This window comes from Magnolia sinica, chromosome 4, assembly GCF_029962835.1.
Source record: "Magnolia sinica isolate HGM2019 chromosome 4, MsV1, whole genome shotgun sequence".
NCBI classification, from domain to species: Eukaryota; Viridiplantae; Streptophyta; class Magnoliopsida; order Magnoliales; family Magnoliaceae; genus Magnolia; species Magnolia sinica.
Window position 1 is genome coordinate 105,572,461 of NC_080576.1, and position 24,992 is coordinate 105,597,452.

The 24,992-nt window shown below is 41.1% G+C and overlaps 2 protein-coding genes and 1 pseudogene across 6 annotated transcripts in view; all 3 read right to left on the reverse strand.

The window, feature by feature from the left end:
- The window catches only part of LOC131243642 (uncharacterized), an 86,172-nt gene that overhangs the window by 13,646 nt on the left and 47,534 nt on the right, over positions 1–24,992 (reverse strand). The window contains exons 12-19 of one of the 5 annotated variants that reach the window (XR_009170146.1): positions 22,992–23,267; positions 21,296–21,922; positions 19,563–20,062; positions 19,071–19,131; positions 18,898–18,966; positions 18,424–18,531; positions 17,493–17,672; positions 16,526–17,024 (exon numbers count right to left, since the gene is read on the reverse strand). Coding sequence is in view for 1 of the 5 variants with exons in the window: in XM_058243134.1 (XP_058099117.1) it covers positions 18,445–18,531; positions 18,898–18,966; positions 19,071–19,131; positions 19,563–20,062; positions 21,296–21,922; positions 22,992–23,267 (1,620 nt within the window). In the remaining 4 variants the exon portion in view is untranslated. Of the gene's footprint in view, positions 1–16,525; positions 17,025–17,126; positions 17,673–18,423; positions 18,532–18,897; positions 18,967–19,070; positions 19,132–19,562; positions 20,063–21,295; positions 21,923–22,991; positions 23,268–24,992 lie in introns of those variants that run through there. The other 4 variants (XR_009170148.1, XR_009170147.1, XM_058243134.1 and 1 more) reach the window with 4 other exon arrangements.
- LOC131243641 (probable phosphoribosylformylglycinamidine synthase, chloroplastic/mitochondrial) lies at positions 1,483–6,523 on the reverse strand. The gene is made up of 3 exons (XM_058243133.1): positions 6,416–6,523; positions 2,023–6,270; positions 1,483–1,819 (listed from the first exon to the last, which is right to left on the reverse strand). Exon 2 carries the CDS (start codon positions 6,258–6,260, stop codon positions 2,028–2,030), a length of 4,233 nt encoding a protein of 1,410 aa, XP_058099116.1. The 5' UTR covers positions 6,261–6,270; positions 6,416–6,523; the 3' UTR covers positions 1,483–1,819; positions 2,023–2,027.
- LOC131244256 (probable phosphoribosylformylglycinamidine synthase, chloroplastic/mitochondrial) lies at positions 10,360–11,463 on the reverse strand (annotated as a pseudogene).

Sequence of the window (24,992 nt, forward strand, 5' to 3'; positions counted from 1 at the left end):
AGGTTGCAATCCACAGACGCATCCGCAATCGAAATGTAATTGCTCGCTGCATGTTACCAGTCCTGGTTGAATGCATGAATACATTATACATGCATCATCTTTAGCCATGAAATCTGAATAATTTGAATTCTTTAATTTTCAATTGCTATATGATATCATCTTTAAATTTTCTCATTTCATGCTCCCTACAGTAATCACTACTGTCACAGATGATAATGCCATTGATCATTCCTTCTGAATAAATTGACTTCATCTTTTTTATTTATTTTCAAATGCTCTACATCATCTACTTCAACTTTTTCTTGCTATTTTCCTGCTGACCACAACCATTTCTGTTTTAGGGGATCACTCTGTTATTCCTCGTGCGACACATGTAACATGCATCATCCACAGCTTCCTGAAATGTGTGCTTTTATTAATTTTCATTTCTTTTCTTATTTCTTCATATTTTCCTCTCAATATAATTCCTCTTTATGACTGCCTAGCACCAACACTGTCCAGTGAAAGTCCAGTTAAGTGATTCGTATCTAAATTCCATTACAACTGTGCCTGATCTGGGATTATGTACGGCTTCACTCTCTGTACAACATTTCAACGAAATTGCAAATACCATACAAATAATAAAATGCATGTGCACAACTTAGCATATACTGTCATTACTGTATCTACTACACGCTGTGCATACGGTGCCAGTTAACTGCATACACACAAGTGTTGTATGGAGTTGCATGGTCGGTGTTGTTGAATAATGTGAACTCCATTCTCACTGTACCATGTAAGCAATCATAAAATATGTACTGTCAGAAGTGAAATGCGCCCAGATAACATATTAGTATGTGCATTTTCCTGTCGGGATCTAACTGAAAGGTGAAACTTGGGAGGTTGGAATGTGTCGGAATAGCAATAGGGACAAAATTAAAATAGTCTATCGCTGGCTCTTTTTAGAGTCAAATTGTACATGTATAGACGTGCTAACTGAAAAGTAAGTCTATACATGTACAATTTTTAACTCTAATCCCAACAATCTATTTTTAAAAAATACTTGAAATGACTAAAATATCCCTAAACTCCATATCTACCATGCATGCCTTCTGTCAGTGGGTCATAACTCAATTCATGTTAAAATCACGTGATCTTGAAATTGCTTGAAAGATAATGAAATGGCCAATTTCCCATCATTTGGATATCGTTTGGCACCCAAAAGGTATAAAACAAAATAACTGATGAAAATAGTGAAGTTTGTTCAACATGTGAGTGTGACAAACCAATTATAAGTCTATCACTGCTCGAAAACAAATTGATGCAAGGAGACAAAAGACTAAACCCCATGGACCTGTAAAACCAACCATACCACTCATGTGGAGCCCACTAACTGGCCCATTAACTCTATGGAGGCTGAGCCTTCTCGCATGCCTCTAGAATACTTGGGGTGAACACAACGCTCGCTGCTTTGACAACAAACTGAAACCATGGGAGCAGATATTATGGAAGATAAAAGGAGATGTATTAGAATGGGCTATCGATATTCTTCATGTTGACATCAATGTAGCTCGCTCTACATTACATCCTTAATCTCCTTTCTATTGTATTTTTTGTCAGTTGACAAGCCGTTATCTAATTAAAATTATTCATAGCTCTTCAAAAAAAAAAAGGTACAACATGCATATCATCAGATCGAACATCATATAATCCCGCTTTACACAAACAAGTAAAGTCGAGAATACCAGAATCCCATCTACCTTAGAAACTTTCAACCATAAGGTGTTTGATTGATCTCAAGTCTGTAGTCTAGTCTCCTTCCCTAACAATTTGAACAACTCTGCAAAAGCAAACAATCAATGACACAAATTAGTAAATAATCTTGAAGAAGATAAACTAGAATAGAAATAAGGAAAATGAGCAGTTGTATTGCTGCTCAAGTAACAATCTGAATACAACTCTTCCCACGTGCGCTAATGTGGCCCATGTGTGCTTGATCAAGGCCATTCAAGTGCAGTCACAGTGATCAGACCATTATATTACCTCTTTCACTGGCACCATTCGCGAGCATTCTGGAACATCCGCAACCATGGACTGGGGCCCTTCCTATCAACATCCCATTCCTTTGGATACCACGGAAACTGCCACATCATGAAACAACGCTCCGGATGAGGCATCATGGCTAGATGCCTCCCATCTGGCGAACAAAGGCTTGCCACCCCCAACGGCGAACCATTTGGATTGAATGGGTAAACCTCTGTCACACTCCTATCATCATCACAGTATCTCAACGGTGCCAAATTTGACTCCAGAACGCGATCCAAAATGCCCTTTTCAGGGAAATACGCCCTCCCCTCACCATGAGCGGCCCACACACCCAACGTGCTACCCTCCATGCCTTTGAACATTATTGATGGGGATTCTCCTATTGTCACACTTGTAAAACGGCACTCGAAGCGGCCCGATTCATTGTGAACAAACCTTGGTTGAGACATGTCCCCACCTGCACCAAGGACACCCCCGACCTGCGATCCAGGCACCCATCCTAACAGTGCCATGAGCTGACACCCATTGCAGACCCCGAGGCTAAAAGTGTTGGGCCGATCGTAGAACTCTTGGAATTCATTCAGGAGCATCTTATTGAATCTTATGGAAGCAGACCAACCTTTAGCAGAATCCAGTACATCTGCATAGCTGAAACCTCCAACAAATACCAACCCACGGAACTCACGAAGAGAAGCATGCCCGCTTAGAAGGTCCGACATTGCAATATCCCAAGGCTCAAAACCAGCAGCATAAAGTGCAGCCGACATTTCTCTATCCCCATTGCTCCCTTCCTCACGAATCACGGCCACCTTCGGCTTTGAAGACACAACCATCCATTTCTCGTCTGTAAATCGAGGGGTAAAGGACAGCACCCAAGAAGGCACATGCCGACTCTTCAACCCCGTTTTCTCCAAATCCACACAAGAAGCTAATCTTTGAAAGCCCTCAAGCTGAAAACTAGTATCCTCCCACATGTCCCGAAGATGGGTGGTCTCCTCCTTCAACTGAGGCAATCCATCGACATGTATTTCTATGATGGGTGATTTGGTGACATGTCCAATGATGTCAGCAGAAACGTGAGCTGCATGAAGTTTTTCCATGACTGTATCGACGTCTCGTTTGTTAACCTCAAGAACGAGACCAAGCTCTTCTGCAAAAAGAGCTTGGAAGAGGCTTTTTCCTCGTGATGCCAAGTCCAACTGCAAACCACAGTTTCCAGCAAATGCCATCTCAAGAATGCAAACAATAAACCCACCATCACTGATGTCATGGCCTGCTGAAATCAGGCCTTCTGAAAGGAGTTCTTGAATGGACTCAAAGATGCTTTTGAGATAAGGAACATCATCAAGATCAGGGCATTCGTTGCCAACCTGGTCAAAAACCTGGGCAAGAGCAGAACCACCCAACCGTCTTTTCCCTTTCGCTAGATCAATGTGTAGCAAAACACCATCATCTCCGAGCTTCAAGTCTGGAGTCACCGTCATTGTTATATCTGGGCATGTGACGTACACACTGATTACAAGACTTCCAGGGGCCTTGACAACCTCGCCTGAGGCATGAGCGGCCATTGAAAGACTGTCCTTCCCACCGTCTATTGCAATACCTAATTCAATCATCGATTCTGCAAGAGCGGTAGCTGCATCATACATATCTGCTCCTTCTCCATCAAGCTTGGCAGCATACATCCAATTCCCGCTTGCTTTAACATCGCAGAGAGATGTCACCTTTGCCCATACGAGATTTGTAAGTGCTTCCCCGACAGCCAATCTTGCCATTGCTTTCGGATTTAACAAGCCCTTGATGGGCTGCTCTCCAATTGCACAAGCACCACCCGTGATATCTGTATATGTCTGAGCGATCACAGCAACATCAGAAAGAGGAAGTTGCAAGGGCCCGACTGTCTGCTGCTGTGCTACTAGACCTGTTACACACCTATCAACTTTCGTTGTCAAGAAGCGTTTCGAACATACGGATGGAAGCCTCAAGACCCTCTTCAGGCAATCAAACAATGAGATTCCAGGAGCAATATCAAGCGGCTCACGTGCTTGGGCAGCCCGTTTGAATTCAAAAATTTTCTGAGGCATGTCTCCAAGCACCTTTTCAAGCTCGAGGTCCACTGCAGGAGGGGGGAGAGGGAGACCACTCGACTGGCAATGTTCCATAGCTAAGCTATCAACTAATACAACCCGTCCATCACCGCTGATGGTCCCGATCACGGCCATAGACACCCTTTCTCTTTCACAAATCGAGTGTAACAAGCTTTGGCTTTCAGGCTTCACTAAGATGGCATCCTGCTCCTGGTATTCGGCGCCCCATATCTCTAGCACTGACATCGTCTGATCACCAACGACTATGGCCCGGATATCAATTTCAGCTCCCTTTGGATAGATTATTTCCTTAACAACATTACAATTCCCACCCGCACCTTGATCGTGAATACTGATAATAGGATTTTCCTCCCCCATCTCAACACAAGCACGGACGACCCTGTACAGCTTTTGCGACATCTCTGCATCCCCTCTCTGAACAGCATTGAAATCTAGCTCCGCATCATTCTGACCACTCACCATGCTCGATGCAGCTCCACCTCCCATTCCAATCCGATACGCAGGGCCACCAATCTTTACCACTAGCATTCCAATGTCAGGCTCCCCTTTTGATATATGTGCATGATCAATCTGCCCAATTCCTGCACTGAACATGATTGGCTTTAACCACTCCCTCCTCTCCCCACTCGGGAGCCTCATTCCAAATGTTCTTGTATATCCTTGAATCAAAGGCTCTCCAAACTTGTTCCCGTAATCCGAGGCACCATTGCTCGCATCAATTAGGATTTGCAAAGGTGAAGCCAAGTTCGATGGATAAGCAAAAGACAGATCTTCCCATGGAGCATAAGACCCTTCCATCTGAAGGTTCCCAACACAATAACCAGCCGTTGAAGCAACCACAAAAGACCCCCGGCCTGTTGCATGAGTGTCCCTGATGCGGCCTCCCACGCCAGTTTCAGCACCAGGGTAAGGTGCCACAGCACACGGGAAGTTGTGAGTCTCTGCTGTAAACAGAATATCAAGATCACGAGTCAAACTGCATAAAGGAGATGTTGAACCAGGCGTCACTGGCCGCAATGTATTCACCGAAAACCCCTTTATAGCACTCGAGTTATCCTTGAATCCTATAACCGAGTTCTTGGGGTTCGCCTTCAAAGTACTCTTGACAATCTGAAAAAGTGTATTATCCATTGGCTTTCCATCAATAACAAGCTTCCCATTGAAAAACCAATGCCGACTGTGCTCACTGTTAGACTGTGCGATGTCGAAGAGTTCGACAGTTGTCGGGTTCCGCCTGATATCGTCCCTAAAAAGCCTTGTGTAGTACTGCAGATCTTGTTCATCAAATGCAAGGCCCATCTTCTCATTGATCTCTTCCAATGCCTCCCTCCCTCTCTCAATGACGGGCACCTGCCTGACTGCCTCAGGAACCATTGTCGTCTCAAATGACATGAGCTTGGACGGGTAGATGCATTCCGTCATCCGATCGTGGACCATTGCCGCAAACTCCCTAACAAGATTCTCCCTTGATACCCCCTTTCCGGCCTTGAGAAACAGCAAATACCGCCGTGATCGCTCCAAGCGGGTCACTTCCGTCAGCGTGCACGAATGGCAGATCGAGACCGCATTAGCAGACCAGGCTGTCGTGAAGGACAGACGCGGCCCCACCTCAACCAATACAGTGCTAACGCCTTCCCGCCCCTCATTGAGAAAGCTCTCTGTAAGCAGATTCTGTGGCTCATATGTCTCCCCAAGAAGCCATTTCAAAATTCCAAGCTTTTCGCTCGACAGAACAGAACTCAATCCGATATTGAAACATTGCTCCGTCTTTAAATCAACGATCTGATTAGAAATCTTCCTCTGGGCCAGCTTCAGCAGCTCTTCTGTCGCGCTCTCTCGAATCAACGGAATCCGGTAAAAATGCACCACCCCACCAATGCTTTCCAACAGACTGGCTTCTTCATCTACTGTATTGGAGATTCCTCCTGAAACCACAGCTCTGGCCTTCAATACGAGTGGGGCCCTCGTTGCAAGATGGCCATTTGAAGACGAAGACTGCCGATTCAGAAAGCTGCCGCGAATCACACGGCGCTTCTGCTTACTACTCCAGCTTCGATTCAAGATCATACTCTGCCTCTGCGATCCCTGCAGAAATTCCGCCACCGCAATCTCGCCGAAGGCAGCCATTGTCTGATGACTGCGAACAACCAAAATGATTTTGCCGCTGAGCGATGATCATAAAATATTCTATAATTTAATTTAAAAATTAAATAAATTTTTTTTAATAATCTTTCCAAAAATATTTATTTCACATCAAGAGAGAAGGAATGAACGAATGTTACCGGAGATGTCAGATTCCGTCAAAGAATTCCGGCGCGACTTGATTCCGGTCAGCGAGTCGAGAGGGAAACGGCAGGGTTTTCGAAGTGAGAGAAGATTTTATTTCGGGGACGCGGATTGCCTTGACGCGGATTTCCTGCGAAAGCCTTTCGCAGGAAGTTCCTGCGCAAGGATTCAGGGTGGGGCCCGTTGTGATGTTTTCGAGAAATCCAACCCGTCCATCCGTTTTTGGATCTCATTTTAGGACATGCGAACAAAAATGAGGAGGATTGAAACCTTAAGTTGGGCATACGAGATGAAACAGTGGGGAAAGGAATGCCTACCGTTGAAGCGTTCCTAGGCTCCACCTTGATGTTTATATTACATCCAAACCGTTTATAAGATCATTTTAACTGAGATGAAATGCAAAAACTCAGAACTTAAATCGATACGAAACTTTTGTGGCCATATAAATGTTTCAACGGTAGTCACTAAATCAACATTATTTCCTCTTGTGTGGCCCACTTAAGTTTTAGATACACTCATTTTTTGTTGCATGTACTATAATAATCTCTAAAAACGGATGAACGGAGTGGATTTCTCACAATCATCGCAGAGGGCCCCACTCAGAATCCTTGCGCAGGAACTTCCTGCGAAAGGCTTTTGCAGGAAATCCGCGTCCGGTTGCCTTTGTGCGCGCAGGCACAAGAAGATACTGTAGTTGGAAGCTGTGTGGGCCCACAGAGATTCCTGTGAATAATCCACTCCGTCCATCAGTTTTTCAAGACCACAATAGAACGGGAATATAAAAATCAGGAATATCAGAAAATTATGTGGACCATACCACAAGAAACAGAGGGGACTGAATGACCACCATTGGAAGATTTTGGTGGCCACAGAGGTTTTGTATCAGTATGATATTTGGAATTTCAGTTTATATAAATGTTCAATAATCCTATGAACGGTTTGGATGGCATATAAACATCATGGTCGGCTCTAGAACTGTTTTAACAGTAGATGTTTCCTTTCCCAATGTTTCGTTTGGTGTGTCCCATATGAGTTTTGGATCTATCTGATTTTTATAGTTTTGTCTTATTGAGGTCTTGCGTAACTGATGGACGGAGTGGATTTTTCTCGCGAAAGTCTTTGTTTCCCACACAACTTCCGACTATAGGAACTTCCACTACTCTGAAACCTCAATGATCGGGGTCAGAGGAATTCCCTGCAACCGCAAGATCTGTTGGGCCCACCATAATGTTTGTGTTGTATCCACTCCGTCCATCCGTTTCATCAGCTCAATTTAGTGGGTGTGTGTGTGTGTATAAAAGATGTAGAGAACTCAAGCGGACCACCCACAGGAAACACTAGCGATGGAAACGTCCGCCATTGTAACCATCATGGGTCCCACCATGCGGTTTATATGCCATCCAATCCGTTGATGAGTTGTTCGCAGTGGATGAATGGAAAAAATAAATATTAACCTGATGCAAAACTTATGTGGCCCCAGTGACAGTTTCAATGGTGGAATTTCAATCCCCACTATCGTGGCCCACTTTAGTTTTCTAACTTTCTCGTGTTAGGTGTCATATTGTAAAATCATTTGTTGAAACGGATGGACGGTGTGGATATAACACAAACATCACATTGGGCGTCATGGAGCCTGGGGTCAGAGGGAATCCTTCAGCCGAAGGTAAAGCAAGTCTACGTATGAGTGGGATTTCGTGAGTACTGCTATGCTTGCTCACACCATCCTTCGCACGCACACGTGTCATCATCCTGTTACGTTTATAGTACATCCGAGCAGTCTAAGTGGAGCATCATCGTGTGGCCTACCATGAATATGATTTTAATCCACTAAACATGTCTTTCCAATCATCAGTGAGTCTGAGCCGTCCGTTTTATTCTTTCTTGTGTGGCCCACTTAACGAGTTCACGAGTACGATTTGGAGCATATATCTACAAGGTGGTAATGGCACGATGTACAGATACGATCTCCAACAGAGTTGTCATCGGCACGTGCTCTGGCGTATGGAAGTGAATATCCACGGGTCAGCTCCGATGGTCATCTCCAACTCAGATTTCGTTTTGAATGCGTATCGAGGAAAAAATTAGCACTGTAGACCAGTCCGTACAATACCTTGCTCCCCTCCGGAACTTCGAGTGCGGAAGACAAAGGAGGCCCACCGTGATGTCGGTTAGAAATCCAATCCGTTCACCAGTTTTGGAAGCTGTCAAAAGGACAGAAAGCTTAATCTAATTAGGCAGATTGAGGAATCAAATGGGCCACACGATAGGAGAGTGAGAATGAAAACGTGCACCGTTGAAACTTCCTGAAGCCCACCATGATGTTTATACACCATCTGAACGGTTCATAAGGTTATTTCCATTGAGATGAATTGAAAACACAAGTATTAGCCTGATCTGAGTTTTTGTGACCCTATGAAAATTTTAATGGTGAGCGTTTAATCCCCACTCTTTCCTATGGTGTGGCCCACTTGTGGTTTGGATCTGCCTAATTATTGGGTCTGTCCTGTTGTCAGCTCCCGATATTGATGGACAGTTTGATTTCTTATTGAGCTCACGGTGGCCCCACATAGCTTCCACCAACTAGCCAGGTTAGGGCCGGGCGAATCTTTCCTTGAAAGCCTAACTCCAACCCGGGGCCATCATGACCAACACAGTCCTTATCTTAGTCTAACTTGAAGCGGATACCTAAAACAAGAAAGAGAGATGGAAAATGAATTCTTAAAAGGTGCTTAAGGCTCACTTTAAAGACTGAATCTAAAATCAGTAGTGAAAAAAAAAAAAAAAAAAAAAACTTGTTTGATAATTATGGCTGAAGTTTAAAAATTAAGTACTGAATCTTAAATAAATTGTTTGTTAACAAACATCTTAAATGTCTAAAATATATTAATTTGACACATTTGCCCCTATTTCTTGTTTGGAAATGTTTTACATTATAAAGAAATTATTTTTTATTAAATGAAAATAAAATCATTATATTTAATTCAAATAAATTAAAATACTTAATAAAAAACTAAAATATTCTCATAAGGCCCTCAATTCCTCTTAGCATTGTCGCTTTGGGTTGCATTGGATTAAACACCAGTAGCAACAAAACCTTCAAATAAGGCTGACCTTATATTTATATACTATCCAAACCATTTATAAGGTCATTCCCAATTGGATGAAGTGAAAACATATTGATCCAAAACTTCCATGGCCTATTTAAGTTTTTTTTCTTTTTTTTTTCCATCCAATATGTTCATAAGGTCACAAATGCCTGTATGAAGAGGAAAAAAATAAATCATATTGATCCAAAACTTCTGTGACCCCAAAAAGGGTTTCAATGGTAGACGTTCAATCCCCCACTACTTTTTGCAGCTTATTTTTCGTCTCAAGCTTTAACACGAACTCGCCAAACGGATGGATGGTTTCGATATAACGCATACCTCGTGATGAGACCTACAGAACTTGTTGACATCAATACAACAACTATATAGCTAGTGTGAGGTACACCAACCAATCAACATCCACCAATCAACATCCAACTTGGACACGGATTAGCTACCGAAGTGACGTCGTCAAGTTCCATAGGCCCACTATGATGTATGTGGGCTCACTATGATGTATGTGCTTTATCTACACCGTCTATCTATTTGGAGATTTAATTTTAGAGCATGAGTTAAAGAATGAGGAAGATCCAAATATGTAGTTGACCCCGCTACAAAAAACAGTGGCGAGATTGATGCCTACCGTTGAAACCTTCCTAAGGCTCACCATGATTTTTATTTGAAATCCAACCTGTTCACAAGTTAACACAGACATGAAAGAAGGGAAAAAACAAATATCAGCTTCGTCAAAAACTTTTGTGGCCTATTTAAGTTTTTAATGGTGGGCGTCACTCTCCGAACTGTTTTATGTGGTGAGGTCCACACATGAAGCTAATCTTTGAAAGCCCTCAAGCTGAAAACTAGTATCCTCCCACATGTCCCGAAGATGGGTGGTCTCCTCCTTCAACTGAGGCAATCAATCGACATGTATTTCTATGATGGGTGATTTGGTGACATGTCCAATGATGTCAGCAGAAACGTGGGCTGCATGAAGTTTTTCCATGACTGTATCGACGTCTCGTTTGCTAACCTCAAGAACGAGACCAGCTTGGAAGAGGCTTTTTCCTCGTGATGCCAAGTCCAACTGTAAACCACAGTTTCCAGCAAATGCCATCTCAAGAATGCAAACAATAAACCCACCATCATTGATGTCATGGCCTGCTGAAATCAGGCCTTCTGAAAATGAGTTCTTGAATGGACTCAAAGATGCTTTTGAGATAAGGAACATCATCAAGATCAAGGCATTCATTGCCAACCTGGGCAAGAGCAGAACCACCCAACCGTCTTTTCCCTTTCGCTAGATCAATGTGCAGCAAAACACCATCATCTCCGAGCTTCAAGTCTGGAGTCACCGTCATTGTTATATCTGGGCATGTGACATACACACTGATTACAAGACTTCCAGGAGCCTTGACAACCTCGCCTGAGGCATGAGCAGCCATTGAAAGATTGTCCTTCCCACCGTCTTTTGCAATACCTAATTCGATCATCGATTCTGCAAGAGCGGTAGCTGCATCATGCATATCTGCTCCTTCTCCATCAAGCTTGGTAGCATACATCCAATTCCCGCTTGCTTTAACATCGTAGAGAGATGTCACCTTTGCCCATACGAGATTTGTAAGTGCTTCCCCAACAGCCAATCTTGCCATTGCTTTCGGATTTAACAAGCCCTTGATGGGCTGCTCTCCAATTGCACAAGCACCACCCGTGATATCTGTATATGTCCGAGCGATCACAGCAACATCAGAAAGAGGAAGTTCCAAGGACCCGACTGTCTGCTGCTGTGCTATTAGACCAGTTACACACCTATCAACTTTCGTTGTCAAGAAGCGTTTCGAACACACGGATGGAAGCCTCAAGACCCTCTTCAGGCAATCAAACAATGAGATTCCAGGAGCAATATCAAGCAGCTCACATGCTTGGGCAGCCCGTTTGGATTCAAAAAATTTCCGAGGCATGTCTCCAAGCACCTTTTCACATGGGTACCGCCTTGCACGAGCCCCCCATCCCCGAGCCCGTTGTGAAAATGCCCCTGCATTTTCTTTTTTTGGGTTGCGACTCTCTTCCTGTTATTTACGTAATGTTGGATCATGTACCTCAATTCCCTCTTAATTATCTTCTACCTGTTTTTCCTTTTGTTTCAACTAAAGTACAAGTGGGTTATCTTCATTCTAGATGTTGTCTAAGTTTATTGGACAAAAGGCGCCTTTAATCTGGTTCGGCGCACGCTTTGCATTTGGTAGTATTTAACTTAGTGTATGTAGATGAGCTATCAAACGTCTTATCCTGTAACCTTATTCCTCTGCTTCGGATGAAGCAAAATATCTCCAGTTCCTTTTATTGTTAGGGGAAGTTGTCTGGCTCAACTTTTACTGCTATTGTTTTGAGAGATTTTGCACTTTCTCCGAGGTGAAGCCACCAATAAGCTATATAGAAAAAGAACCTTATGCCATGTGTGTAATAGTAATACTGTTAAATGCACCACTTTACATCATTGATAAGATAATTTTACAATTACCTAATAGTAATCAAATATTAGTTTTCTACCTGGAGGTCTTTGGAAAGTTGTCCTTTATGCAAGTGGATCTAAGAAGCTACCCTAGCAAAGTCTATATATTCCAACGGTGGACGATCTGTCAAAACATTCATATTGTATTTTTTTTTTAAAACTTGAAAACATCCATTGCTATGAACACCAAAATAACAAAATATGTATTTAATGAATAAGTAATGACTAATAATTAAAGAGGTGAACCCACTTCATTTAATGTTCTTATTTGCATATCTAAGTTAGACTCTAATTCCGTATCACATTTTTTTAGCCCAACACGAACCTCTTCATCTGCAACGAGTATCTCGGATTTACATATACAATAATGAAACCAATAAAGGACATTAATGGTTTGTATCATAAAAATAACTTGGTAATAACGATCCCTAATTGCATAATGAACTTGTATGTTACATTACTAGAGTAAGAGTAATAGATATTGTGGATCAGTTTTATATTATTATCTGCCGCATGAAGGTAGTGAGGAGGCTGATTCGTCTAACTTTTGTCAATCATCCTCCAGTACTCTTTGTAGTTTTCATAATCACAATGAATAGCAAGGCTTCACTTTATCCATGGCTTTGTAGAGGAAGCCAATGACAACTATCTCGTCGGATGCTCTCAAGAAACATTGGGGGTTTAATACATTGCCTCACGAGGCAGTTTTTCTTTCTTTGTTTCCCCTTCAGAAAAGCAAAGATGAAATCATTTACCATGCTGAAAATAACGCATTACATTTATGATACCCATCATATATCTTATTTCACTTATCCATCTGGGTATGTTCTTTCATCTAATGGTGATAACTGTACTCTCGTCATTGCTTGCTTTTACGTAATCTGGGCCTGATTATATCTTTTGATGTGCAATGAAACAGTGGTTTGCAGGGAAGAGGAGTCTCTATGGGACGGCCTCGAGGTGGTGGAGGGGGTGGGCGTGGATTCAGTAGAGGGGGCCGAGGACAGGGAAGGGGCCATGGCGAGCAGAAGACTGCAGAAGATCTCGATGCTGAGCTGGAGAAGTACCATGCAGAAGGAATGCAAATCAACTGAAACCATCTCTTTTGGCCTCTTGGGTTCTTTGGTGAACTGTGGCTTTGCTTTGTTGGGGATGTATATATGATATCCATCCTCAGACATTTGTGTGTATTTCTACCAACGGTGCTTCAGTGAAGAGGAACGACATGCGATAGAGAATTGTTACTGGTTTATTGGGGGGCCTTGTTTGCATTTTCTTTCTTCATTTCTAACTGTATTCGCTCCTTTTGATTACGACATGGTATAACTTTGAAGTTAATGGACAGCTGCTGAGCTTGCTGTGCGTATTTGGTTTGGTTAGTTTCCCTTGAGTTTCTTTTCATAGAGGGCGGGAAACAAAATAGAAGCTGAGTCGTCTTTGTCTCGCCTTGGCGGATCCGAACCCCTGAAGTCAGCTACAATGAATAGTGGGATGAATGCGGCTTTTACGCATCAACACACGGCAAGAGTAGTTTCAAATGAAGGTAAGAGTTTTCATTTCCTGTTTAGCATCTCTTTGCTCCCCCTGACTGAGAATGTAGTGTGTTTAGTTCCATTACCCAATGGTCGGTTTTTGTCTCAGACCGATGCTGTAAATTTTTTATTGTATTCTTGTCTAAATTAGTACTTAAAAAGAGTGAATGGGGTTTTCCTTAATCTTTCTCTGCTATTTTTGGGGGAAAGGGGAAGCATGTAATCCATGGAGTTTATCATGTATTGCTTCGCTTTTGTGGGAGCAAGTGCAGGTAACTGGACCCCACACATGATAAACGAATTGTCAGCCATGATTTTGCTCAGTCATTATTTTAAGCATGTGATGTTGATTTTGTGGAGTAGAGAAATATCAATCGTGATGATGGCCCACCTAACCAGTATCAGTTTGAGACGGGGTTTGTTCCTTGAATATCATCATTAGGTTAGGACAATACTGCCTGTGTCAATGGATTCTGGGCCATTGAATATTACATGATTGTTCAAGCAAAGCCCCCCTTCCTCGTGGCCTGAGGATTGTCATTATCCCTTCTATACCACATCTTATCCAGCATCTGCATGTCGGGCGAAATTGCTATGGTTTCTGTTCTCCTGTGTGATTTGTAAGCTGAGGTTTGCTATATAAGCCTGTGCTTGTAATAGTCTACTAAGAATTAGGTTGATCTGCTAGTCAATTAGACAGCAATTAACGCTGCAATTGAAAAAAATCAGCCGTGGTTTTCTAACTAGTCAGCTTATTTCTAATATCATCGCATGCCTAATAGACCACCATTATCTTTCATGTCAACCAGATGGATGGCTTGGATATTTCACCTATCTGATATACTGGCATCCATGGTGGTATGGGCATTAGCTGTACATTGGTGTGGGCGGGATTGTGTTTGGAAGGATCCACTGCCATCAGCTCCATCACAATGCGTGCAGATATCATCATGTGTTTCACGACATTTCATCTATTGGGCGCTGCTGCTATGGATAGGTTGTAGCAGGGACATCAGAGCTTGTGAATGGATCTACTAGGCCCCAACACACTGAATTTCATCTGGGCCCATTTATCAGTTTGGCCACAGTCAAAATCAACGGACACCTCATGCTCTCAATTGCACACGTCACTGAGCATTTGGTAGCCTGATCTTCACAGCAGGCGACCTTCTGGTGTGGCCTATCTTTTGCACAACTCCATTGTCCATGCAAGAAAGACCTGGCTTTATGTGAAAGTTCAAATAGATTGACTGTATGCTAGGCTTAAACCATATAAAAATAAAAGTCCTTAAAATAGAGCAATAAGGTCAGTTCTCTAAAGCAGAGATCCAGAACAAATCTTGCACATGTGGAGAGCAGATGGGGCAACGAATGCATATCATTCAAAGATCAAGGGCACATAAGATGGACGGCAAGAGTAATAATGGTTTTATCATCTATTTTTCACAGGCTCTTCCCTCGATCGATGGCTTTGATCTAGCATGGGTTCTTTCATGGATTGGTGCAATCTTTACTCTGGAAATCTGCCCAAAATAAGGAAAGGATTTGTACTAGATCACCACTCTAATAACCAATTTCAACCAAACCAACTTAGATGATCATCTGCAATTAGCTGTTGCTGTGTCAATGCCCTGAAAACCCAAAGTCGGACCCAAAAACTGTCACGGGCCACTAAGTGGTCGAAAATTGATTTTAGTTAAATATAAATTATAAAGGGAATTTTACAAAAAAAAAGAAAAGAAAAGAAAAGAAAATACCTAATTATTATAGAATTTACATCCCAAAAGATTTTTCAATAGCGAAGCAATTATCAGGAGAGTACCTTATATGAAATCTACCCTGACCACTAGGTGGGTCAACCGTTTGGCCCCATGGCCTAGAGCTCCACTCCATATGAGATTTAGGTGTACCACATGATTGGAACCATGGACACGGTAGCACTTATCCTCCAACCTATTTCTGTTGGTATGGTCCCACGTGATTAATCACGGATGGTCCTGATTTTTGGGCCCTAGGCATAAATTTTGCTTTGGGATCTAATGATTGCAGCAGTCTTATACAATCGTCACATAGGGCATTGTAAAAATTAAGGGTGGATGTCTCTCTCAATGTTTCCTTTGGCTTGGTCCACTTCAATTACAGGTTAGCCTGAGCTTTTAGTCCTAGACCTAACATGGGATTACAAATCTAATGGTTAGAGTGGTTTCAGATACACATCATGTTGGGCCCCGTAAAAAATCAAGCGCGGCCTCCGGTAATGGTTCATGTGAGATGCACTCTAACCATTACATGTGTAATCCTACATTAGTCTATGGCCAAAAAATCAGCCTGATCTATGATTCAAGTGGACCACAGAAAGGGGAAAGGGAGAGGTCTTGTACACTGTTTCCAAATGTGTGGTCTACCTGTATGAAGCTGAGTTTTTGGCCTCTGGTCTAACAGGAGGACGCATGTGGGGGTTGGGGTGGATTTCATATAAACATAAGGGTGGCCCCACCTGAGCAGCCCACTTGAGCTGCAATTAAGAAATCTAATCTAACAAATATACTCTAATGATAATTACTTAGATTAATGAGGTAGCTTATTCAAAACCTTTTTGGAAAAGGTAAAGGAATGTAAATTCTCTATTAAGTAGGTAGTTTTCTGTAAAATTCCCTAAAATAAAAATATATAAATATTCTTCCCCTTATGGGGCCGAGCAGACTTGTGGAGTTTTCATTGAGTCAGATGAGTAAGACCCGAGTCGGATGAAATCTTGGAGCATCTTGACACAGTCATGCAGTTGGTGACTGGGCCAAGTCAACTCACTCGAGTCCCGACTCGCCTCACCAGGTTCACAAACTACTTTGCAAATAACAATGATATCAATCATCATGATTGACGGTTGAAAAATCGACGTCTTTAACCATCTTGGGGGGAAAAAACAAGAGCTTCATGTTTCCCCATATATATCTGCACCAAAGAAAGCCCACACACATCTGAATCAAACACTGGGAATACCATAAACTACACAAATCTCTCAAAACCCATTTTACAACATTATCAATCCGGTCATATATAGAAAAGAAAAACTTACAAATTGACACATTTGCACAGTTGAAGATCAATTGAACAAAGGTTCAAAATACATGCAGGGCGCGGAATAAGGTTGAGCCATGGTCACATATTCAAATAATCATGAGGCCTGGCATAGTAGGATTTGACCTTCTCTTACCGCGTTTTAGCTCCTAGATTTCAATAAATTACAAGATCAAGCAGCTGTTCTCAGCCATAATTAAAAAAGATCCAGTCATTTAGGAAATAAGACAGATGGAATTTCATTGTCCAAAGAAGCTTCAGGAAAAAACTACGCATGAATCTCGGCTTTCAAGATAGGATTAGGAAGTTAAAATAGCTAAAGAGGCAACTCAGTTTGTACAAGGAAAGCCCATCTTCAAATGCCAGCAAGAACAAGTAGCTTCTAACCCAAAACTGAGAACTGCTTTCACATAAAAAAAGGCAAAGAACAAATCATTACATAACTTGCGTGTATTGTTAGCAAATATAGTAAAACAATATGTAGAGAGGAATTACACTAGTGGAGTGAATGTGATCTGATGGGTCATGACATGGATGATGCCCCCCAAAACTATCCCTGCCAGAAGATTCAAACCATTTTCAATCTTTTGCCATCTTGCTGTTGAAGTTTATAAATGTGTTTCATTCATATGACAGAATATGGGGCTAATTTGGCTGCTTGCTGAGATTTCCCCAGAGAAATACCTATTTCAGGATTGTTTAATTGGAGGGAATTTTTGGGGCATCTCACCCGTAAGATCAAAAGGCAGGACAACAGACCATGGACCATGGTTTTATAGACTGAGGACCTAACAGTATTGTATGTATCCTTGGTCAACTATCACATAATCTCTCATCAATATGAACTGGTAGGGTTGGGATGGCGTACCTGAACATCAAACAAAATAGCGTTTGACACTCAATCCGACTATGTTTGGTGGCAAAAAGAAATAATAGAAACAATCAATGAATGAAGTTACTCCACGATTTCCAGTACCCCAAGCACTTTGACTGCTGCTTCTAGCCGTAGTGCAAGGTTAAAGCTTCCATTTGAACACCTGGAACAAAACTGCCACATACTTCAAGCAGGTTAGAGTCCCACCTCAACAAATGACATGCAGATCTGGATATGCATACAGGCAGTAAAAAATCTTGCCGATTGAACAATCTTAGCCATCCAAATGGCAACCAACAAATATGCTGACAGGGAAGAATTTCAATAATGATTGGCATTGAATGTGAAAAGGTCCACCAACTGGACAGGCAGGAGACCCTGATTCATTCAATTTGCATACTGCTATCCATCTAAGGAGCATCAGATTGATGGTCTGGAAAAAGGAGCCATTGTGCCACATCTGACTTGATGGTTGGCATTCATGATAGATATCCTGTTGCGATAGCCATCAGATAATTAAAACACTGTCAAGTAATTATTCAAGATGTGCTGTATCCATACCATACCTGTCCATGTTAATATTTGACAAGATAAAAATATCTAGGTATCTAGGGTTGCAAATGGGCCAAGCATCAGTCAGTTTGGGACTGTATTTTGAACTGATCATCCCGGGCATATCCAAAAGTTTGTCAGCCAAAGCTGGCCCATTTACCACTCCATAGGCACCACATTCCATACCTTCTCAGGAGACAACATTTCAAAGCTCTTGCACACAAAGATAAACACCTTTCAGTTACGTGGATGCCAATCCCGGCCCGATATTCCACTTTCATGCTATTTGGAACACCGAATTCACAAAGCGTGACAAACATCAGATTACCGTAATGCAAAGGTAGCTTTTCCTTCCAGGCCAAGCAGAACTCACTTCGATTCCGGGTCGGTAATATTATAGCCGAGTTCCAAGGTCATTTGACAGTTGAATTATACCACGCATCTGCAGGTATGGATTCTCCAACAGCTTTTCATTGTTGCTCTAGTCAGTAGAAAAACAATGCATTAGTTCAAATGTTCGTATTTTAAACAAGGTCGTAAGTTGGCCAGGCTAGCACGTTGGGCGTCCAGAAAAAAACCAGCTGGCTGTGAATTCTGTTCCCACAAAATAAATGGGCTGGACAGTGCCAATATCAACTATCTCAATCGAGAACCAGCCCGAGCCAGATCCCCTGACCCATTAACGCAGTAACTGCTAGGATCAGGCAGACCCTGACCCTGGCCAGAGCCAGGCTCGTCGATAGTCCTAGTCCAATATCTATTAGAGGAAGCAGATAAAAACCACGCTAACGAAGCATTTTGTATCTACATGTCTAGCTTGAAACATAGTATGTAAAACAGCCCCTACCTGCTGTGCTTTGAAAACTAGACTTTGCAGCATGCGCTGGTACTTCTCAGGTTCTTCTGTCATCATTCTCTGTAAGAACAAACTTGAATTTAGCAAACATTTTCAAAGATGCAAGAAAACAAAACAAGAAACCAGGGTGAAACTATCTAATGTCAAAAGGATAAATGGCCTGCCTTCAAGAGGAATGATGAAGAGTAATATGCTACCCTTGGGTTCATATCATCTAGAAGTCTCCTGCATAAAAAAAATAAAAAATAATAAATAATAAAAGAGGGAAAGAAACATCAATATTGGACATGAAAAATATTTAGGCTGCATTTGGGTGCATTGTTGACTGGGATCATTGGTTCAACAAAATGGCCACACATACGCACACATCATGCGCACGCACACACACAATCAAAATTGAAAATGGCCAAGTCATTATTGCCTTCATTGATTATATTGATGTTCTGGGCTCCCAACTGCAATTGCATACTATCATGTTAGACTTGAAACAAATGTAGCTGCAATATGGAAGTTACATCGTCATTACAAGTGATAGGAAACATCATTAAAACTTGATCATTTCCTCTCGATTGAACCTAATATTCACAAGTCAATTCAGCTGTGCAACCAAATGCAACCTTACAATTTTCCATGATGAGCAGGGAACACGGAATTACCTGAAGAACTCTTCTCCTCCAACGTCTAGAAATGCAGAGGGATCATTGCACTTACCAATCAAAAGTAAAAGAAGAGCTGCCCGAATGTCTGAAGTCATGCCAGGTAGATCCCCCCTTCCTCTGCTACCAACAGCAAGGCCTAATGCAATGTCATCAGTTGCTGCACCCGCAAGCTGAATCAATGGCCAGTAAAACAAAGCAGAAGGAACACGTTCCACCAGATGCATGGGAACAGAAGCATGTCCCCTCAGAAGCAATGCTGCCAAGGATGCTGTCTCGCAAATTCGAGGGTGATCGAGGCTTGTTCTGCTGTGAATATTTCCCAAGAATTCATCTCCGCATTGATTCATTTCTTGTTGAGGGAGATGTGGAACTTGATCAACCTTGCCATTCTCATCTGTAAAATTGAGTAGGTTATCAAGGCAACCAAGATCACCAGGACGCATTCCAGCTCCAGGGAGGACTCTCAGGCATAATTGAGAAAATAACATGTCACACATCTGTTCACACAGTTAGAACAAGTCAGCATAGATGAGGAGCACCATATGTCTCTACTATATGTAATGAGACAAGAACACAAACAAGGGCAAACACTTTTATGCACTTAGTTTTACGGATTGCTAAAACTAGGCATTATTTAAGGTGTAGGAACAGTTCCAAACTAAATAATAGGAAATTTAGGTAATTTGGAGGTGAACTTGTTCTTTCTGCCAAACATACCTGTTTTTAGATAGAGGGAACCTTTAAAACTTTGGTAGAGCGTGATGGTTAATACACAAGCATAGAGAAATTGTACACTTGACATCTAAGTAACTCGAACTAAAATGTTCAAATTGTGATCCATAATTTGGACTACAAACCAACATTGTACTGATTTGATCATCCAAATAGCTGATTGGTAGATATTTAAGGACAATTCAATTAAAAAAATCATATGATCTGGATTTACTAATAATCTGTCTGCTAACTAGAGGTTAGGATTTCTCAAACGATACAATTTTCGGATTATGCAGTGGGATTGTGTATGCTATTTGTAAGAGTTCTGAATGCATGCGTATCAAGTGTCATCCACTACCAGAGTATCAAATAGCTCTCCTTCTGCAACCGCTCAACATGAATTCTCCATCTTGCAAACCATTTCCTCTCTCCAAGTGCATTGCACGGGCGTACACGCTAGTGAGCAGTAGTCAGTAAACCATGACTATACTAAAAAAATTTTGTTTTTGTTTTTTGGTGGGCAATGCCCACACAAACCTCTACACTCAACCACACATGCCAATGTGGCATGGGGTGGGGGGGCATCGGAGCAGGCATCAGGTGGCGCCACCATGTATAGATGGCCTAGCCCAAAAATCAGGCTGGCCAACTCATTAGATGGCCACTGGCCAGACAAGTAGGAAATCAGCACTGGCCTGATTTTTGGTCAAGGTCATCTATTCAGTGGGGCCCACAATACATGGGATGTCCCACCATATGCTAGACTGAGTATGGGCAATGCAGATTTCATGGAAAAGGTTAGCTGGAAAAGAAAACATGTTGAACATAGTTAACTGCATATTCAATCATTAGCTTAAAAAGTTATCTTCTACTTTCAATTCTTCAAATTAATGGACAATACATATTGGAAACCTTTTAAGCATAACCATACAGGTTCGAATTGGAACCTCTAATCATAAAATGCCAAAAAACAATAGCGAAAGTAGTTCAGTTAAAATATGATTAATCTACAGTACCTTCAAAATATTGATACAATCTGTTTCATGTATTTGTGCCACCAAGGACAAAGCACTACTCATTATGTCTACCACTGCATATGCTTCCTCCAGATGGTTACTGCTGAGATCATAACCAATGACTTCCCTACCACTTACATGCTGTAGCTTGTTTCCATCTAACAACAATTTCAAGCACATGAGAAGCTTCTCTAGAACAAAAAGGAAGCCCCTTCTGATAAAGTTGTGTTTTGATTTTAGTAGCCCAACCATGATCGAAACAGGTAATGTCACTGATGATGCAGTTGAAGAATCCTGATTACCAGCAATTCCAATTTGATCTCGCAAAGTATTAACTTTCGACCATATACTCATATTTCCCTCCTCGCTAATTTCTGAAACGAGCAATTCAACTAGCCACGTATACCCATTATGGCGAGAAGCAGATCGTTGTGAATGAAGAAGAGAGTGTAAAGTGGCCCAAGAAAATTTGATTTTTGGGCCCAAACCAACTTCTACAAGTCCATCTTCAATACCTTCCAAAGACTTGTAAGATTTTGTTATGTGGATCATATATGAGAATTCCTCACCTAAACAAGTGAATGTACTTATAGTGGCATCAAGCTGCCTTGTGATCTTCTCCAAGAGCTACACCAGGAAAAAAGAAGAAGAGCATTTTAGAGGAGAGCAATAATGAAGAAAACAACGCTCACCCAGAACAGTGTAGATAGGAACAATAAGAAGTCTATTTAAATTTCTAATCCTAAAATCATATGGCTAACTTGACACCATGATTACATGGATCAATCAAGAATTCGAAGAAATGATTTGAAGGTAACAGGAAAAAAACCCAAAGAATTCAAGAAGAATTGCAGAATTTCCTAAGATGAAGAAAGAATGAACAATATGGCAGTTTCTGCTGGAAATTTCTAGTCCTGAAATTTCTGGCACTTTACACCACTTGGTCAGAAAAAGAAAAAGAAAGAAAAGACTAGGCACCCTTGATATGTCCTCAACACGCTTATGAACTCTTACTGGGCAATCTTACGGATTGAAGGTTACCCAAGAGGGCTGATTCAAAAAAAGAAAAAAGAAAAAGAAGAAGACATCCAGCGGTGATAAGAGGGTAACTCGTTTTAGGCAACTGATTGCCCAAAGAGCATGGTTTAAAATCTCGGTTTCAGTCCCTGACTTGCCGAGGTCCCCAACTGAGTCGTGCCACAAAAACCGATCCGACTCTTTGGAAATCAGGAGAGTTGCATAACCAATACCAGAAATTAATATAAAATTATTATAAAAATAAAAGATCAGAAAACTAGAAAATAAAAAAAGGAAATATAGAAAAAGAGGAAATTAGAGAAATAAATTATGCACATATTTAAACCCATATAGAAGCTGACTAAGATTCTCCTCATCCTGGCCTTCTCTTTCACAAGGGCTAGACTACTTTATGCAATTTTCACCATTTCTTTAATTGCTGTCAGTCTGGTGATTTGTCCACCATACATGTGACCTGTACATAAATCTAGACAGTCCAAATTGTGAGCCCAAAATGGATGGAGCAAAGACTGAAAAACTCACATAGTAGTCCAGCCTCACAAATCCATTTTCTTTTATGCAACTCCTAATCATTGATATCGGTTTCCATGTCTCCTCAACATACGCCATTTTTCTTAAAAAACAAAATATAGCATTATGCTTTTTGGAGAAATATTACTGTATTCAGGCATTTGAAGTTGGGACATCTGGACAATGCTTCAGAGATAGATCTTTCCAACATCTCTCCAACGCCTTCTACGCCATGCTTCACAGCAATATAAAAAGCTTCAGGAGCATCTGCAAGAGTAAGCATTGTGGCAAGTGGTTGAATCTCATCAAAACTATATGTAGAACCTCCAGTAGCCACACACATTTCATTTATCTGATGCAAGACATAATCGAAAAGCACCAGAAATAGATTCCTCTTTTCTTCTCTCGAGTTTGCTCGTGAATACTGCACATACACACACGCAATAGGTGCAACTGTGAACAATATGTGCTCCTAAATGAATCCTTGTAACTGATGCTAACAGAGAGAGTGAGATGCATGAACTAATGTACCATATCTTCCGTAACTACTTGCAACTAGGAAAACCAAATTTTGAGTATGCATAGTTGAGGAGAAAATTAGAAATTTACTACCATAAGAGATTATTGAGCAGGAATTGCATGCCATTTGGCCTTAGGGCCTGTTTGGTTTTCCAACTTCCTGTGAAATACAAAGTAAATAAGCCATTAATATCATTTCCATGTGTTTGTTTAAACATGAATTATGGCTCATAAATTGCAGTCAAATACACTTGTAAAGAAATAATCATCACATTTTCACATTATATAGCTATCAGTTTTACAGTGATTTTTGAGTGAAACAAACAATGTAGCAAAATCATCATTGCAGTTAAATGTATATGATGCCACCACACAATTTCAAGAGTAAATAATCATTACCCATTTACAGCCATTTACACTGTAACTGGAAAACCAAACAGGCCCTTAGAATCATATTAAATTGTGGACTGAGATGTTAGGTCAGGAAGAAGGTGAAGACTGCCAACACACTCCTCTATATCACAATATATTTTTGTGATGACAACAGGGTTTTCCCTCTCCTTTTGAAGGTGAGACTATTCCCTGCAGATGCATGCAATCACCCGCAAACCACATACATTGGGTAAAGCACGGGGAGGGCTCTATATCACAATATATTAGCCAGTCTTTTTAAATAGCGAATAGCGTGTATCATAGCGTTCATCCCTCTGAAGCATTAGGTGAAAGTTACATAGTGTGTAGCATAAGCTATATGCTACTTGTAGATTTTTAATTAAGGTTGTACTTAGTTGCACCAATTTCATGATATTCTGCACTAAATTAGACTGATTAATAATGAAATTTAACAAAATTTCATGATATTTTGTGCAACCAAACACAATCTAAAGTAATAGGATGGGGCAACGATCAAGTATAAAGGTAAAGAAAGAGCAACGAAACTGATTTAATACTGTTACTTATATTATTTTACTAAAAGCATTGAAAGGATTAACTGATTATTAAAATAGAAAAATGTAATGAATCACTAAAACATTAATAAATTTCAATTTTTAATGTAGTGAAAAATAACTTGTAATATGAGCTACGTAGCGTGTAGTCTAGTTTATGTAGCGTGTAGCGTATGCAAATTAATCACGTCGCTTAGGCCACACACAACTTAAGCTATTTTCTTGAGCTACATAGCATTAAGGCTAAGCCTTGCTATGTAGCGTACGCTACACGCTACATAGCGTAGCTATTTAAAACACTGATATCAGCATATATTACTAGGACATAGAGATTTGGATACTATAAAGTTTGTTGCTTATTGTAGAAAAGGATGGGAAGATCTGTGAATTTTTTCACAAGGTTGTGATCAATGCTAAATAAGTAGAAAAATGAAACGAAAGTGATAAAAAATGGTAAATTAAATGGAGTCAAATTTAATACCAGTGATTAGATTGCTCAATCTTTGTCCAACTACATGATTAATTAGATTGCTCAATCTTTGTCCAACTACATGATTAATTAGATTGCTCAATCCTTGTCCAACTAGATGATTAAGGGATACTGGTCATCCTAGTCATAAAACAGTTCTTAGTTGCCTGGGCTTTAGGGTACTGTTGTGAATCTGGTGTTTCATGGAGGTCTA